Source organism: Nesoenas mayeri (genome assembly GCF_963082525.1).
Source record: "Nesoenas mayeri genome assembly, chromosome: 1".
NCBI classification, from domain to species: domain Eukaryota; kingdom Metazoa; phylum Chordata; class Aves; order Columbiformes; family Columbidae; genus Nesoenas; species Nesoenas mayeri.
Window position 1 is genome coordinate 16443350 of NC_137541.1, and position 15075 is coordinate 16458424.

At 39.0% G+C, this 15075-nt stretch overlaps 1 protein-coding gene across 1 annotated transcript in view; it reads left to right on the plus strand.

Moving 5' to 3' along the window:
• SLC2A13 (solute carrier family 2 member 13) overlaps positions 1–15075 on the plus strand; it is a gene marked incomplete at both ends in the record, with an annotated part of 148271 nt that overhangs the window by 107503 nt on the left and 25693 nt on the right. Inside the window, 2 exons of the mRNA XM_080359507.1 lie at positions 1166–1329; positions 6112–6232. Of these exons, the coding sequence (XP_080215633.1) occupies positions 1166–1329; positions 6112–6232 (285 nt within the window). The remainder of the gene's footprint in view (positions 1–1165; positions 1330–6111; positions 6233–15075) is intronic.

Genomic DNA, 15075 nt, shown 5'->3' on the forward strand with positions numbered 1-15075 from the left:
TCATATATCTTCGTCTCTCCAAGATTCGCACCCTTGCTGGGATCTCTTTGAGGCAGTTGAGCCTGGACAAGGTGTTGCAGTTGGTAATGGGCAGTCAAGCCTCAGAGCCCGGCTCAGGCCCCATGTGTGTGTAGGTACGGGCTCCTCGGCACCAAGAGTTGCACCCTGAGCTCCTCAGGGTCCTCAGCTTTGACATTTTTGATGGTTATTACTGTGTAAAAGCCTATAGGCTGCTAGATACTTGAGGGCTTGAATATTCAGTATTCCAGTCAGCACAGATTAGTAGAACAAGATGAAAATTGCTTCTACAGCATTAACAAAATTACTCATGTGTTTTCCTGAAGGTTTATTTAGCTTTCTCTGAGAACATAGACAGAATATCTGTCTTCATTTGATCTCTGTGAAAAATGGCAGAAGGCTGCTTTTTTTTTTCCCTTTTCATTTTGCTGGATTGAGTTATTTATGAGTTACTGTTTGCGTGGAATGGTTTATTTGTTTTAGAGAGAAGTGGAAACTTCTGTCAAATGCTCCTGTTGGATGTAGATTCACATTGCTGCAATGTGGTGCTAAGGCATTTCAAAGCAATCGTATTCTGGTTAAGATGAAAGTAATACAGCAGAGGAGGTTTTGGATGCTTCAGTGGCAGTGAAATAAAACTGCAAAACCTAAACCGGGAGGTTGCAAGTGTCACTTGCAATGTGTTGGATGCCATAGATTAATTCTGTATGACCTTTAGCAGGAGTGAAAATGTATTTGATTTTTGAGCTGTCTTTCCCTAGACAGTACACAGAGTGCTAAAATCCTGCATGTTTTGGCAGAAAGAAGATAGAACACAAAGGAACAGCTGGATTTGAAAGCTGGATTTATTTAAATTCAAAATGCAAACCCCATTTCTAGTAGAATATGATGGACCATTGAAAATGTAAACAGCCAAGGGAACAGCAATTCGTCTCTTGATGTCTTCCAATCCAAAGTTTAGTCAAGCACAAGTCATGCCTCGGTTATGCCGGATTTCCCAGGATAATCGAGTGTCACTCTGTGGCTGCATTATGCAGGAGGCCACGCTTGATATTCGTTATGATCTTTTTCAATTTAAAACAGAAACACTAACATAAGCCAAATTGAAATGAGTGCTGTTTGTATTTGTCTCTCCCTCTGCTTGCAGGTACTACAGTGCTACCATTTTGCAGATGTCGGGGGTTGAAGACGACAGGCTGGCAATCTGGCTGGCTGCGCTGACAGCGTTTATAAACTTCATCTTTACTCTTGTGGGAGTCTGGCTCGTTGAAAGAATGGGTCGCCGGAAACTTACACTTGGTAGCTTAACAGGTGAGTGCTTAATTAGTGTATTGTGTATTCCTCATAATTACTAATAAAATGAAAATAGAGTTTCAAGTGATATTTTAAAGAGGACTACCATGATAAAATTAAGTGTTGACCTTTTCTTCTCCCTGAAATCATATAGCTTTTCGAGACTAGTAGGATAGAACCACAGCTAAAGGCTAATTTAAAAACCAGAGGTTTAGCATGTTACGTTTTCAAGTACGGTTTCTCCTTCAAGTCATGATTCACAATGTTTTCATTTAGCTTTTTAAGCTTTTTTTCTTCAGTATAAGGAATCAAGTGCTTGGAACTTCACAGCTGGTTAGTTTTTAAATCTCATGTGTGTATACACAGTATGTAATTTCTGGCTCATTAATGTGAATTCAGAACATCTTATCAAGAACCACTGGAGAAAGCGTAGTGCATAGCCATTGTGGCACTTCTTAAAAACTAATGCAGTTCTTTGCACAGTTATCTCATATACAATGCAGTAAATACGTTCTCTACAGTAATGTGATCTTAATTAATCAACTGTATGAGATACTGAAAGACAGAATTCTGGATTTGTACATTTTTTCCAAATATTCCAACACCACAACTTATCACGTAGCCATCTCTTGGATGAGGAAAAGGCAGAGCGAGCAGCCTTGCCTACGCCCAGCTGCCTCCTGCCATTTACCCAGTAAGTCCCCATTTGCTCCAGCGTTACGTGCTCGTTCTGGCTGAAGTGACCTGTGACCGATACCTGCCTCTGGCTGAACGTCTGAAAGGTTCAGGTGCTTCCGAGAACAGGGTTTGGAAGAGAGAAACAGTTCACACTCCTCTCTAAATAACATTCACAAGTGTTTAGCTCGGAAGGTTTAGTGTCTCCATGTTTTGTTCTGTTTTCACTGTCAGGGATCCAAACTTGTAGTTAAAGCAGCACAGCAGAGCAGGGATCACCTGCCAAGTCACTGGCCATCTGCAGTTCCCAAGGGACAGGAGTTAATCTATGCTCACAGTATTTGAATGCATTTATATAGGCGGCACAGTGCCGCGTCTGGTTTGATACACAGTTACCCAAATCTGTTAATTAAAACATGCAGTTTGAGGCAAGTTGGTATTCCAAGTTATAATAAAAATGTATTTAGTGTCTTACTGTTTAGATTTGGAGTCAAGAAGCCTGAAGCATATTTCATGATCTGAGGTCAGAAATGTGGTAATGACAGAGGATATTCCAGGAGCATGTTCCTCATGTCTTAACAAAAGTCAACAAAAATCTCAAATTGCTACTTTTATCACAGTCTACCTCCAGATCAGTTAAAATACACCTTTGGTATAAGTTCTTTTATGTCTTCACCCATTGCCCAGTCTTTTAGAGAGGGACAACCTGGTTCTGTACTGTTCCCTGTGCTCAATACCTTATTTCCACTGTGGTACTGATCAGTTTTCTTGTCTTTCCACAAAGTGGATCTCCTCTGGCACTGCACCCATACTTCTGGTTCTTGGGTGCTGCCTCTCCTTTATATTCTATTGGAATGGAGTATATTTACGTTTATATACTTGGCCTTGATACCTCATACATCTGTCCAGCCCCCCGCAGAGTTATTGCTTTTGTGGACTCAGCTGTATAGGTGTCATTCCTGTGTGGATTTTTCATACAGTCACAGAACTAGAGAGCTTTTTGGCTCCCATTTACATATTCAAAGGTCATATGTTTGAAATGTAGCTATAAATGTCTCTTACAAAGCATATTAGTCATAGAATGGGGAAGAATATGGAAATAAGACAGATTTGTTTATGATGTTTGGACACAAAGTAATTGGTAGGAATATTCTTGGTCCTCTGTGGTTGGTGGCCAGTCTGCAGCATCACTTGATCGATGCTGCATTGCTTGCTGTGTCCTTTATCACACAGTCCCTCCTCAAGCAAAATACAAATACTGACAGTAATGAAATAATATGTTATCTCTCTTTACTATTTAGAATTATTTTAGGCAATGTTTGGCACTTTGATTTAGGTAGCGGTGGATGTGATGTGTTTTCCTTACCGAGAAGCCCGTTTAATAAAATGAAAATTGCTAAATCTGCTGATGCATTTGTTTCCCATTATGAGTTTTCTTATGGGATAAACTTATATTTTAGTGATCTACTTTGATTTGCATTTCTAAGGACACTGACTTTCACGCAGAGTTATCCCTGGCTGCTTCTTTGGTCTTCAGAGAAGCCAGTTGTGCCCCAGCCTACCGTTACATGAAATGAAGACAAAACTACTGCTTCTTGCTGCAAGGGTGTGGGGATTTCTTTTGGTAAAGGTTAATTGATTTGATGTTTGTTAGATGAAAACCTACAAGAATAGAGAGATATTAATATTAATATTTTGATTAAAAGCCAACGTACTGTAGTTTACTTTTGTAATCTCATACAGCTTTTCCTGCTTTCTGAAAACATTTGGGAAAGAGCTATTTTACACTTAATATAATGTATCTTCATCATTTTCAAAATAATATGTTAACAACTTCTGAAAAATGCAAACTTTCAGATAGATTCAAAGGCATTAGGGAAACTAATCACACTTTCTTAATTCTCTTTACTATAATTACTGATTAATTTTAGTTTCGCATTTATTTTATATCTGGGCAACATTTCTTTATCTTTCTTTTGATCTTTTTCTTTGGTTAATTTCTTGCTTCAAAACTGTTAATTTGGAAACATGCAGCAATTTTGACAAGAGCCTTACTCATTTTATTTGTGTTTTCCTTTTTCCCCTTCAGAAAATGTCAGTTTGAAAGCAGGTGGTAGTTGGGCATTGGACAATCTCTATCTGTTTGTGTAACAGAGAGAATCTAAACTATCTTCAGGATACTTTTTTCTTTTCTTTTCATAGGCAAACTTCCCAAAGAATACATATATAATAAACTTGATTTGCCCAATTTACATGATCAGTACTTTTCCAAAGAAATAAGACATTTGCAGAGGTGCTGGAAGTGAGTGGGTAGTGTGTATTTGGTTAACTTAAAAGACAGACAAAGCATATTTAGAATGAATATAAATAAGATTATAGACCCTGTCTAAAGATATTTGCTGTCTGGTTCATGGCATTTTGAAAGTACAGTAAATCTAGTGCAATATCCAGCCAGCCCAGAAAACTGGGATTATTAGCGTACCTCCCAGCCACAGCAGTATAAAGCCAAGTGTGGCATAAACTTAAATCACATTTTATGGTGGGTAGGTGCTTTCTCCACATATAGTTTATGATTGAATTTAAGGTCTGAGCTGACTCAGTTCAGGTGGTCCAGTCGTCTCCAGTTTGTGCATATTCATGCCCTTTAGCCATGGCTGCTGCACAGCCACATTCATGAATCATTTTATTACACTGATCTTGGTCCTTAAGTTATTATTTATATCTCAGAAAAAGTTTTTCACATACTTAGTGGGTTTGCCTCTTGGAAAACTCCTTCTCTTCTCTGTAAAAACACGGTTAAACCCATGCCCGAAACTGCCAAAACATCCCGTCTGCCCACCAGCAATAAAAGAAGCCCAAAATAAAAACCATATCGTGTGTAATTTCTTAAAGATGACCAGTGACACGGGAAGGTTTTCAATGTAGTGGCTTTTCTAAAGGTTTGCACAGAAGCATTTCTGAGAAAATTGCTTAGGAGCTTCCAGCGCAGAGAGCAAAGAGATGATGGGGAGCACTTGGAGCTGAATTAAGAATTGCCCTCAACCTCATTTGCCCTCAGCCGCTAAGCTGTATCATTGCACCCCTGCAAACGTGTGCTGCCGACTCCCTGGGAGGTGCTTCAGTGCTTTGTGAGACTGTTTTTTGTAGTACATCATTAGTAACTAGCTCACAAATGAAGTTATCACTAGTTTTTATGGTTTTAGTACTGGTAGTCTGTAGATCAGGCTGTACATGTTCTATGCAGCCTCTCAAACATGCCACATAAATAGTGAGTATACAAAGAGGTACACAGGGTATTTTATGCAACACAGAGTTAGATGCCTTGTCGAATAGCAAGATGTAAATGTTTTATAAGTCTGAATTTGGGACAGTTAGGGTAGTATCCTGTTGTGAAGTATATAAATTTTCATAAAAACGATGCAGCATATTGTGTGTGTGTGACAAAGGAGGTAGGAGAACTATGGGCTACGTTCTAGTAACGGCCTGTTGTACAAAGAATGAACATTTTTTCCATCTTCCTCCTTATCACTTTGCCCAGCTTGTGCACAAGGAATTCATTGGGCAAATAGATAGAAGGGGACTTTTTCCTAGCAGGTGGTATGTGTGCTCTTTGGAACAAGATCAAAAATTGCAATTGCGGTTTTTGGTGGTATTTTTATGAGAAGTCAAATTTCTCTCATTTCACAAAGAGAAGCGGAGTCAATGAAAAAGCTGATGCTATTTTCAGTTTCTCAGGAAAGCCTGCAAGTCTGGGTGTGGGAGGGGGAAGAAGTGTCGTGCTTTCAAAGTCACTATTAAAATTTACCTTTACAGCATAATTTTCAACACCAAAAAAAAAAGTCTGTTCATTCATCCAGTCTTCAATAACGCATAATAAAAAAAAATGTCTAAACCTATTAATATCTGAACATTAAACCCAATGCACTTGACTTTAACATCTAACCTGATTCAAGATGTGGATGTAGCAAAGGGTGTTTTTCTTAGGTTCTCATCACAACTCCTTAGGCAATGCTGTGTACATAGTAATGGGGTGCCTTGTTTTCCAAAGCATAGTTCATTTCAATAGAGAATTATTTCATGTACTCTGAAGAAAAATGTCACATTGTTCTTTATCTGTGTTTTTAGGTACTGCTGTAGCACTCATTATCCTAGCTTCGGGATTTTTGCTATCAGCTCAGGTCTCGCCAAGAATCACACTTAATCCACCAGATCCTTCACATCAAAACTCTACTTGCACAAAATACAGGTGAGATTTCAGTTGTTCATCCAATCTTCTTGAACATTATTTTGAATTGAGTTTTACAACCTAGTGTAAGTAATAGGCAGTTATTCACTAAGTCTAGTACAAGGCTACGCTAGATACCTCAAGTTAAAATCCTAACTTCCCTCAACAGAGAAAATTAGATTATTTTCTTCAAAGTTCTGAATAATCCTCTGAAATTTTTTGGACTAAATAAGATGGTTAAACAGCAAACTCCCCGGTTGAGATCTCCTCTGTATCACACCTGCTGCAATTTATGGTGGACACAAAGTTAGGAGTATTTTAAAAGTGATTTGTAAATATACTTGCTGTTATTTGTCTGCTTGTAGACTTGTCATGTATGAGAGCTGTAAACTCTTGAAGAAGATGTGCTCCTTGCCCTCCTTGCCTTTTGTCTTCCTGCATGGAAAAAGGAAAAATAAAACGAACAACCCTTCGGATAATTACAGATCAAGTAACAATTAAAACAAATGTGATTTTTTTTTTCTAACCTTTTTCTCTATAGTGGGCAGAAGATGCGCTTTCATATGCAATAGTTTCAGATAACGTTACTTCTTAACAAAGAATGTGTAAATTTTTGTATTTTGATGTTTTTATTCTTGTGTGAGTGCTCTTATGTTCATTTAGCTGGCAGAGCAGGAAATTCCCTATTAAAGTGGCTGAAGAAATTCTTTCTTACATTCGAAATCTGGTTTACATGTATTTGCAATAGAGATGAGTATGAAGAGATGAGAGGTATGCTTCTAGTTTCCTAGCAGTACTGGCTAGAAATATGGTTTATGGCTTTTCATATGCCAGAATAATGTCTTAGGTGAAAGATTCTGGGGATCTGAAGCTTTATAGGTACCCAGGAAGGGGACAGAGCATCTTCAGAAAAGTGTAGATAGAGGCTAATAACTGTGACATTAGATACTACCAGATGTGAGGATCCCTACATGCAAAACCCATATTTTTACTTGTTTTCTACTACAGAATGAACTGTGTTTTGCAAGTTTTGAGATGTGCCTATACAGCTTTTTCAAATGGCAAGTAATCCGGTTAAAAGATGCAAAGAGGGGAAGAGCTGTCAAACGCTCTGCTTACAGAGTAAGAGAACTTTAATAGTAAGATGTCAGAAGGATTTGCCTAGGATTTAACTATTTGGAAAAGATGTCTGGAGAGCACAGATGCACCATTTGTAGAACTCATTATTTGTTATCTAATAAAGCTAGGTGATTGCATAACCTGAAACATTGTAAAATCTGTGTAGAAGAACTATGGTTAGTCCACCTTAAGAAATAATGAAAAATTATTCAACACAGTTTTCATTTTCCAGTTAACCACAGCTAGTCAGGAAGGAAATATAGATTTGATGTGGCTTGCTTGGTGTGCACTTCTGGGCAAAAGCATGAAAAATGAAAGCAGCTACTTCTAGTAAAAGCATGTTTTATCATGAATTATTGGAATATTTTAATCTGTCATAATTTCCGTTTCGAGCATGAAGCGAGCAAATGCAGATATGATAAAAATTCAAAGAGTCTAGAAAAGACCAATAAAATAATTGAATTATTTTCATTTGGGAATATTTTGAAATAGGAGGATCTCTCTTATTCTGCAGATAAAAGTGAACATGTAGAGCGGTATGTGAAATAATGAGCAACACAGGGGAAAGCTTTAGTTGCTTCTGGTTTAGTCTGATAGTATACCTTGGTAAAGAGACACAAAAGCCGGGAGAGTTGAAACTAATAAATGGATGCAGTTGCCCACAGATCACAGACTTAGGCTACAGCACCCATTATTTGGAATGTTTTTAAAAATAGGCATTTATATGGTTAATAATGACTTTCACACCTGTGTATCTAAAACTGTATTTGGGATATGAATTTTCATGCCTCAAAACATCACCAAACCCTGATCTTGCTAGAATCAGACAAAGAATATTCCATCAGCATCATGAATATTAGTGTCCATCCACTGACTCAGTACCAGGAAGCTTCAAAATTCCAGGTGTCTTCAGCCAAAGGAGCAAGAAGTACAAGAAATGTTCTTTGTTTTCAGCATGGATCAAGGGAAGAAAACCATTTTAAAGATTTTACTTCCAGTGATGTCTCGAGGAGCTTAATTTCAGCATGCCTTTCTGCCAAGCTCTTGTGCATAGGAAATATACATTAATTTATTCCTTTATCTAAACTATTTCTGGAGGGGGTAACATACAGGCATACATTATATTCAACTTGGAAACACGGCTGTTCGAGACACAGCTGTGTTCTGTGCACATGGTGAATAAGCTGAATGAAATTTAAAGAAGTCATTCTATCGCAAGAAAGTACATGGTATCTTCACCATTCCACTTGGGTTAGAAGAACTGCAGCTTAACAAGCACGGTCCTGGAAAGAAAAGGAGGTGGGGGCTGCAAACCAAAGGAAAGCTAAAGGCTGTGTTGTGTTTTGTGGGGATCACCTCTCTCCTTTTGGGCCCTGAAGTTATCCCCAGGGCAGTTATGGAGTTGAGTCAAAGAGATTCTCAATCCTGAGGATTTGGAAGTAAAAGTCTATTCTGCATAATGCCAGTTTTGGATATTTTCTACACTGCTCTAAGGGTGACAGAGCACTGGAACAGGCTGCCCAGGGGGGTTGTGGAGTCTCCTTCTCTGGAGACATTCAGGACCCACCTGGACATGTTCCTGTGCAACCTCACTTAGGTGTTCCTGCTCCAGCAGGGGGATTGGACTGGATGATCTTTTGAGGTCCCTTCCAATCCAGAACATACTGTGATACTGTGATAATAGCATTAAAGGAGCCATACAGATCACCACCACATCAGGTGGCAAATGTTACTGTAGGAATAGTTACAAGTAAGTTACCCAATCAAAGTAAAATGAAGCAACTTAGTGGCAGTGGTCTCTTACTGTTTAATGCATGTATTAGCTTGCTTCATTATAACTGCTGGTATCTCATGTTGCTTAGCATTGTATCTTGCAAGCCTTGAAGAGGTCTCAGAAATTTTGGAAAAGCAAAAAGACAGCAGGACTTCAGATGATCAACATGTAATGCCATCTCCCTGTTGCCACCATAACCCCTTTAAAATATGTGTGCCTACACAAATGCAGCTCATAGTCTCCTTCATTGAATGGTGATACACTTAGCTGGAGTCTAAACCTGTTTGCAGCTTGGCCATCTCAGAGTATGAGAGTGTTTCCTAAATATAACTATAATTTTCTCCACCAAAACGTATTTACAAGTTATAAAATCATTGGTAAAACATATTTTTCTGACAAAAGTTTCACAGATCCTGTGCGGAGTAAAAATGCGTTTTATCTTTGCAAATCTGTTGTGCTACAGTAAGTGTAGGTGTCCATTATGGAAGCCTTAGAGCTACTACAAACAGTCTGTTTGTTTGTTGTTCCCTCAAATCCATATTCCTCTGCACAGATTAATTCCTGCTGCTAGAATAACAATGAAGACAGAACAAACTAGCAGATAAAGAACACAGTCACAGTCCTGATTAAAAAAAGCACCTTGAATACTACTTTCTGAAAGAGCGATGTTTTGCAAAGAGAGGTACAGGTTACTTGTACATGCTTGCAAACCAGTAAGATAGGCTGCAAATGTAAAATAAAATATTTTCATTTGGCATAGAGGCATATAATATCGTAGTTGATCAACAGCCAAAAATCATCTGTAAATCAGTGAAAAAAAATGAATGCAATCCTCATTCACAAGGACATCATGGAAGTAAAGCAAACCCAGTAGAACACTGAAATTCTCTTTGCCTTCTCACAGGTAGAAGTGGGTGGGTATCTCACTGAGGAAGGGTAAGGTGCATGCTCATCTGTGTGCCATCCTTAAACTCCATTTTCACACTCAAGCTGTGTAAGATTGTACTGATGTTTGCAGTGTGACCACTTCTCTTCTTTGAATTGTTATAATCTCTTCAATAGCTGTGATCTGTTACTTATCAAGGCCACGGAGAAGCTCAGAGGTAAATTTAAGAGCAGCATCATTCCAAAGTTTATAACCTTAAAAATAAAAATATACGCTAGCCATTCCTATTAATATTTTGACTATTCAAAACTCTATAAATGTGTTCCCGTTCTTAATGGAGATTTGCCTGGTTCTGAATGGAGTTCAAGGTTAGGGCATATGCACTGTCATAGAGTCATAAAGTCATCATGGAATCATAGAATGTCCTGAGTTGGAAGGGGCCCACAAGGATCATCAAGTCCAGCTCCTGTCCCTGCATATGACAACCCCACAGTTCACACTGTTTGTCTGAGGGTGTTGTCCAGTCTCTTCTTGAACACTGTCAGGCTTGGGGCCATGACACCTCCCTGGGGAGCCTGTTCCAGTGCTCCAGCACCCTCTGGGGGAAGAACCTTTTCCTAAAGTCCAACCTAAACCTCCCCTGGCACATCTTCCTGCCAATCCCTCAGGCTCTGCCGTTGGTCACCAAAGAGAAGAGATCAATGCCTGCTCCTCCTCCTCCCCTTGTGAGGAAGCTGTAACTGTGATGAGGTCTCCCCTCAGTCTTCTCCAGGCAGACAGAATGTGAACTTGTTCTACTTAAGCAATATTTTTTCACATCAGCTACTATATGAAAATGGTAACCTCTATGTTAAGCTTAGGTTAACCCTGAAGCTCATGTACTAGGGAAATACTTGTGCACAAGAACTTTTTCAAGGTTCTTCCCAAATAAATTGTCCTCAGAGTTTGATTAAAATAATACAGGCTGTGCCAGCTGTGCTGAGCACACAAGGACTCTGTTGTTCATCTTTGAATTAGTCACCCTCACATGGTTAATGTTCCTAAGCTCATTGTACAAATACACACCACTGAGATGAAGGCACCAATATTTAGTACTCTTACATAGAAATTTTACAAGATAGCTAATAGACAGAAATATAAATTTTCTTCATTAGTTTAGCAAAGTATATAATTGGGATCAGTCCTGAAAAATTTAGCTAATCTAGTGACTGAAGCTGGTTTTATTGTATTTAATAGCTTTAGGATGCATATAGGAAGTATATTAGCTATTGTACTTTGTTTTGTTGAGATGGACAATCTTATTTAGCTGCAAACTAGAGGCTGGTATTCTTTGTACTGTCACTGTATCACAGAACCTGTATTTTTAAAAATACTCTTTATGTTTCTTATGTCAAAATGACTAAGCTGCTGGTCATCTGATAACTGAGAATTGCAGGAATAAATATGATAATGTGTTTCTGCTATTAAGTTCAAAAATTATGAGTATGTAAAGAGATAAATATCTTTGAGAATACTTTTGGCAGCTCTTATGAAATATAATTAAAATTCTGAGAGGCAGTGTATGTTGCAGAACTGTAAAATGTCCTCAAAATGTCTTGAAATTTATTAAGGAGATCCTATAAGGATCTATCACTTGGTAATAATGTTCTACCTGCTGGCATGTTGCTCCTTATCACTCAAAGCTTGTAGTTTAATTAAAAGTCATAAGCAACAAGAAGGAATATGTCATTTCCATGTAGTAAGCAACTCTAATGTGATTGAGGAAAAACTCCTGTCATCAATTTAAACACAAAGATCTGAGAAGTGACTTACTTGAACTATAACGTCTATCAGTGTAATGCAGACCCTATAACCATTGTTAACATTTCCACTTTGTCTTTGAATCAAACCCCCATTACTGAGGGACCTATTAACACTTCACATCTCCGCTAATACTTCTAAAACTTTGCTGTTAAAGAAAAACTCAAAACAATGCTTTTAATCAAGTTTGAACAAGGCTTGTATCTGATCTGCCCAGAAACTGGCAGTATAGTATAATAGCTCTGTGTAGGGTCTCTTTGGAAGAGTAGTTTTAAAAGCAAAGTATTCTACGGAGACTGCCATTACACTCAAATAAAGGTACGTGTAAGACAGTTGTTTCTGTTATTTATTGTCTGTGTTGCTCAGTTCCAGGCATAAATCAGGAAGCTGTTGTGCTGGGGGCTGTATAAATTCAGAAAGAAAGATCGTCAAGGACAAGAGACAATTGATACCTATGTGCCAGTAGGTCGGGACATTTTTCATGTGGTGTCAGCATTCCAGCGCAGTCTGCTGCCAAGGTGGTTATAGCAGTAGTGCTGTAACCATGATGACTTCAGCAAAGCAATAGTGCAGAGAGTAGTTCCCTTGTAGGACTATCATAGGTAGGAATAATGGATGAGCCATCGGGGTCCTCTTTGGGTCTAAAGCAGAAGTAGCAAACACCAAGACACCAAAACCAGTTGCTCTGAGTGTATATAAGTTGTGTTGGGTAGTTGAGGCATATGCGTCTTTGGAAAAGAGAGTTTAAGGGAGGTCTGAAGAGAGCTAATGGATTCATGTGTGGCTGGCATATCAAGAAGAATAAGGATTCAGTACTTGTCTGGAACTTACCTATGAAGGAGACAGTGAGGAACAGTGTCAGTGGACTAGATGGAGCTTGATTGGAAGATGAGGAAGAGCTGATCATACTTGAATATGACCGTGATTTAGACCTGTTGGAATAGCTGCATAGTAAATGACAGAACTGCAGGTAGCGTATGAGTACTGTGATTATAAATAGTAGCTTGTCTTTATGAAAATCACTGAGTGGATACATGTGTTATGTAACGGACTGCTAGGAGACCTCAGCAAATAAACTTATGTCTCCTGTAATAGCAAGAAAGTGCTCTTGAAGTCCAAGTAGGTTTTTCTCATTCTTTGTTAAGTATTGTATTTTATGTGTCCCAGATATGACAGCTTGGAGTGGTATCTTGCAGTTACCACACATTATAACTACTTAAAGCATCCCCTATGGCCAGTGATATTTAATCAGAATTTAATGGTTAGCTTTCAGAAGCAACACAGGAATCATCAGAAGTATCACAAAGTGCTTAAATTCTTGCCTGAGGTGCGGTGAAGCATTTGCAAACAGCACAAGACCTCAGACACAAACATCAGGAAGTTTTAAAAAAGGTCCTAGTACCTGACTGAAATGAGTTTGTATGAGAATGAAGTAAGCCATTTAAAAAAAAAAACAACCCTTAAACTCTTTGATTGTGTAGCTGGCTGAAAGCCAAATACACCAATCTTCTCACATGTCAACAGAGCTAAGAAATATACTGCATTATTTGTCCAAAAGTCTTATATTTTTGTTGAGTTAAATATATTTGCTGTTTTTCTCATTTCGATTAATCAGTTGCCCATGTCCCTTGTTAAATCCAGCTGGGTAGTCGTGCTCTGAATGGTGATGCTCAGCTCAGATATCCTGGCCATTTTCTTTCAGCTGGGGCTGGAGGAAGAGGCATTCTCTGGTTGTAGAGTAGAGAATATAAGCACAGAAGCAAGGAAAGCTTGATTCCAGTCTCACCAACAGGACTAGAGAAGCGATCGTCCTGCTGTACTCGGTGCTGGTGAGGCCACATCTCAAATACTGTGTTCAGTTTTGGGCTGCTCACTATAGGAAAGACATTGAGGTGCTGGAGCAAGAGCAGAGGAAGTTGACGAAGCTGGTGAGGGATCTGGAGCACAAGTGTGATGAGGAGCAGCTGAGGGAACTGGGGCTGTTCAGCCTGGAGAACAGGAGGCTGAGGGGAGACCTTATCACTGTCTACAACTACCTGAAAGGAGGGTGTAGCATGGGGGTTGGTCTCTTCTCCCAGATAACAAGTGACAGGGTGAGAGGAAATGGCCTCAAATTGTACCAGTGAAGATTTAGATTGAATATTGGGGAAAAATTCTTTGTGGAAAGTGTTGTGAAGCATTGGAACAGACTGCCTAGGAAAGTGTCTGAGTCATCATCCCTAGAGGTGTTTAAAAGGTGCATAGACAAGGTTCTTAGGGACATGGTTTAGTGCTAGAGTTAGGTTATGGTTGAACTCAGTGATCTTGAGGGTCTCTTACAACCAAAATGATTCCGTGATTCTATGTTGTTTTTCTGTAAAGAGCTGGAAAGCAACTACACCACCTTCTAAGGGAGGTGGAGGATTGTGTATGTAACCAGTCTTGAGAGCAAAGAGTAAACCTGAGGACATACCAGGTAGGATCAAAGATCCACCTGGCCTAGGATCATGTCTCCAGTATGGCAGACAGCAAGCAGTGCAAACAAAGTGACATTCCTTTCCAGCCTGAGGTAATCTGCAGCTTATGTTCTCTTGGAGGGGTATGTGCTAATCCTCAGTAGATATTGCAAGACCCTCCTGTCCCTACATTGTGGCTTTCCTGACTGAGATTTTCTTTATTGTTCCTACAGCTCTGTGAGGAAAACCTTGTTTAGCAATATGAGCATCATGCAGAGCAGGAGCAGTGTGTTCAGCAGGTACACAACAGCAGAATTTATTCTGTGAGGAAGACAGGCCATGACCCAAATGTCTTGTGTGTTGTGAGTGTATCAGATTTTTGCATATAGCTCTTCTTCGCATACATGGGCTGATTGTGCAGCGTGTGCTCAGGGGGACTGATGAATCCAAAACAAGTAGAAAGAGTCCATCCCCAAGATTCGTCCATATTTCTGGACATTTGGATACTCTGAGAGGCTGTTCATGCTACCCATGTAGTAGAATATTATGAAATCAGGTGTTACTGGAAATGTAATCAAGTGTTATTCTGGAAAAGAACTACACAATCCAGAATATAATATCAAGCTCAATTTGTATTTCTGTAACTGGATGGCAGTAACATGTTAATATAGTTTTATGATTGGCTAACAGAATATGGAAGGCAAAGTTATAAGTTCCTTACCATGTGGCAAAAGTGAAAATTGATGAAATGTTTTGAAATGAATAGTTCAGAAACTGAGGTTCAGCTTGTAAAAGGCAAAATAATCTGACAAAGAGAAACAGCATTTGCAGAACAAGGGCACTGGGCAAA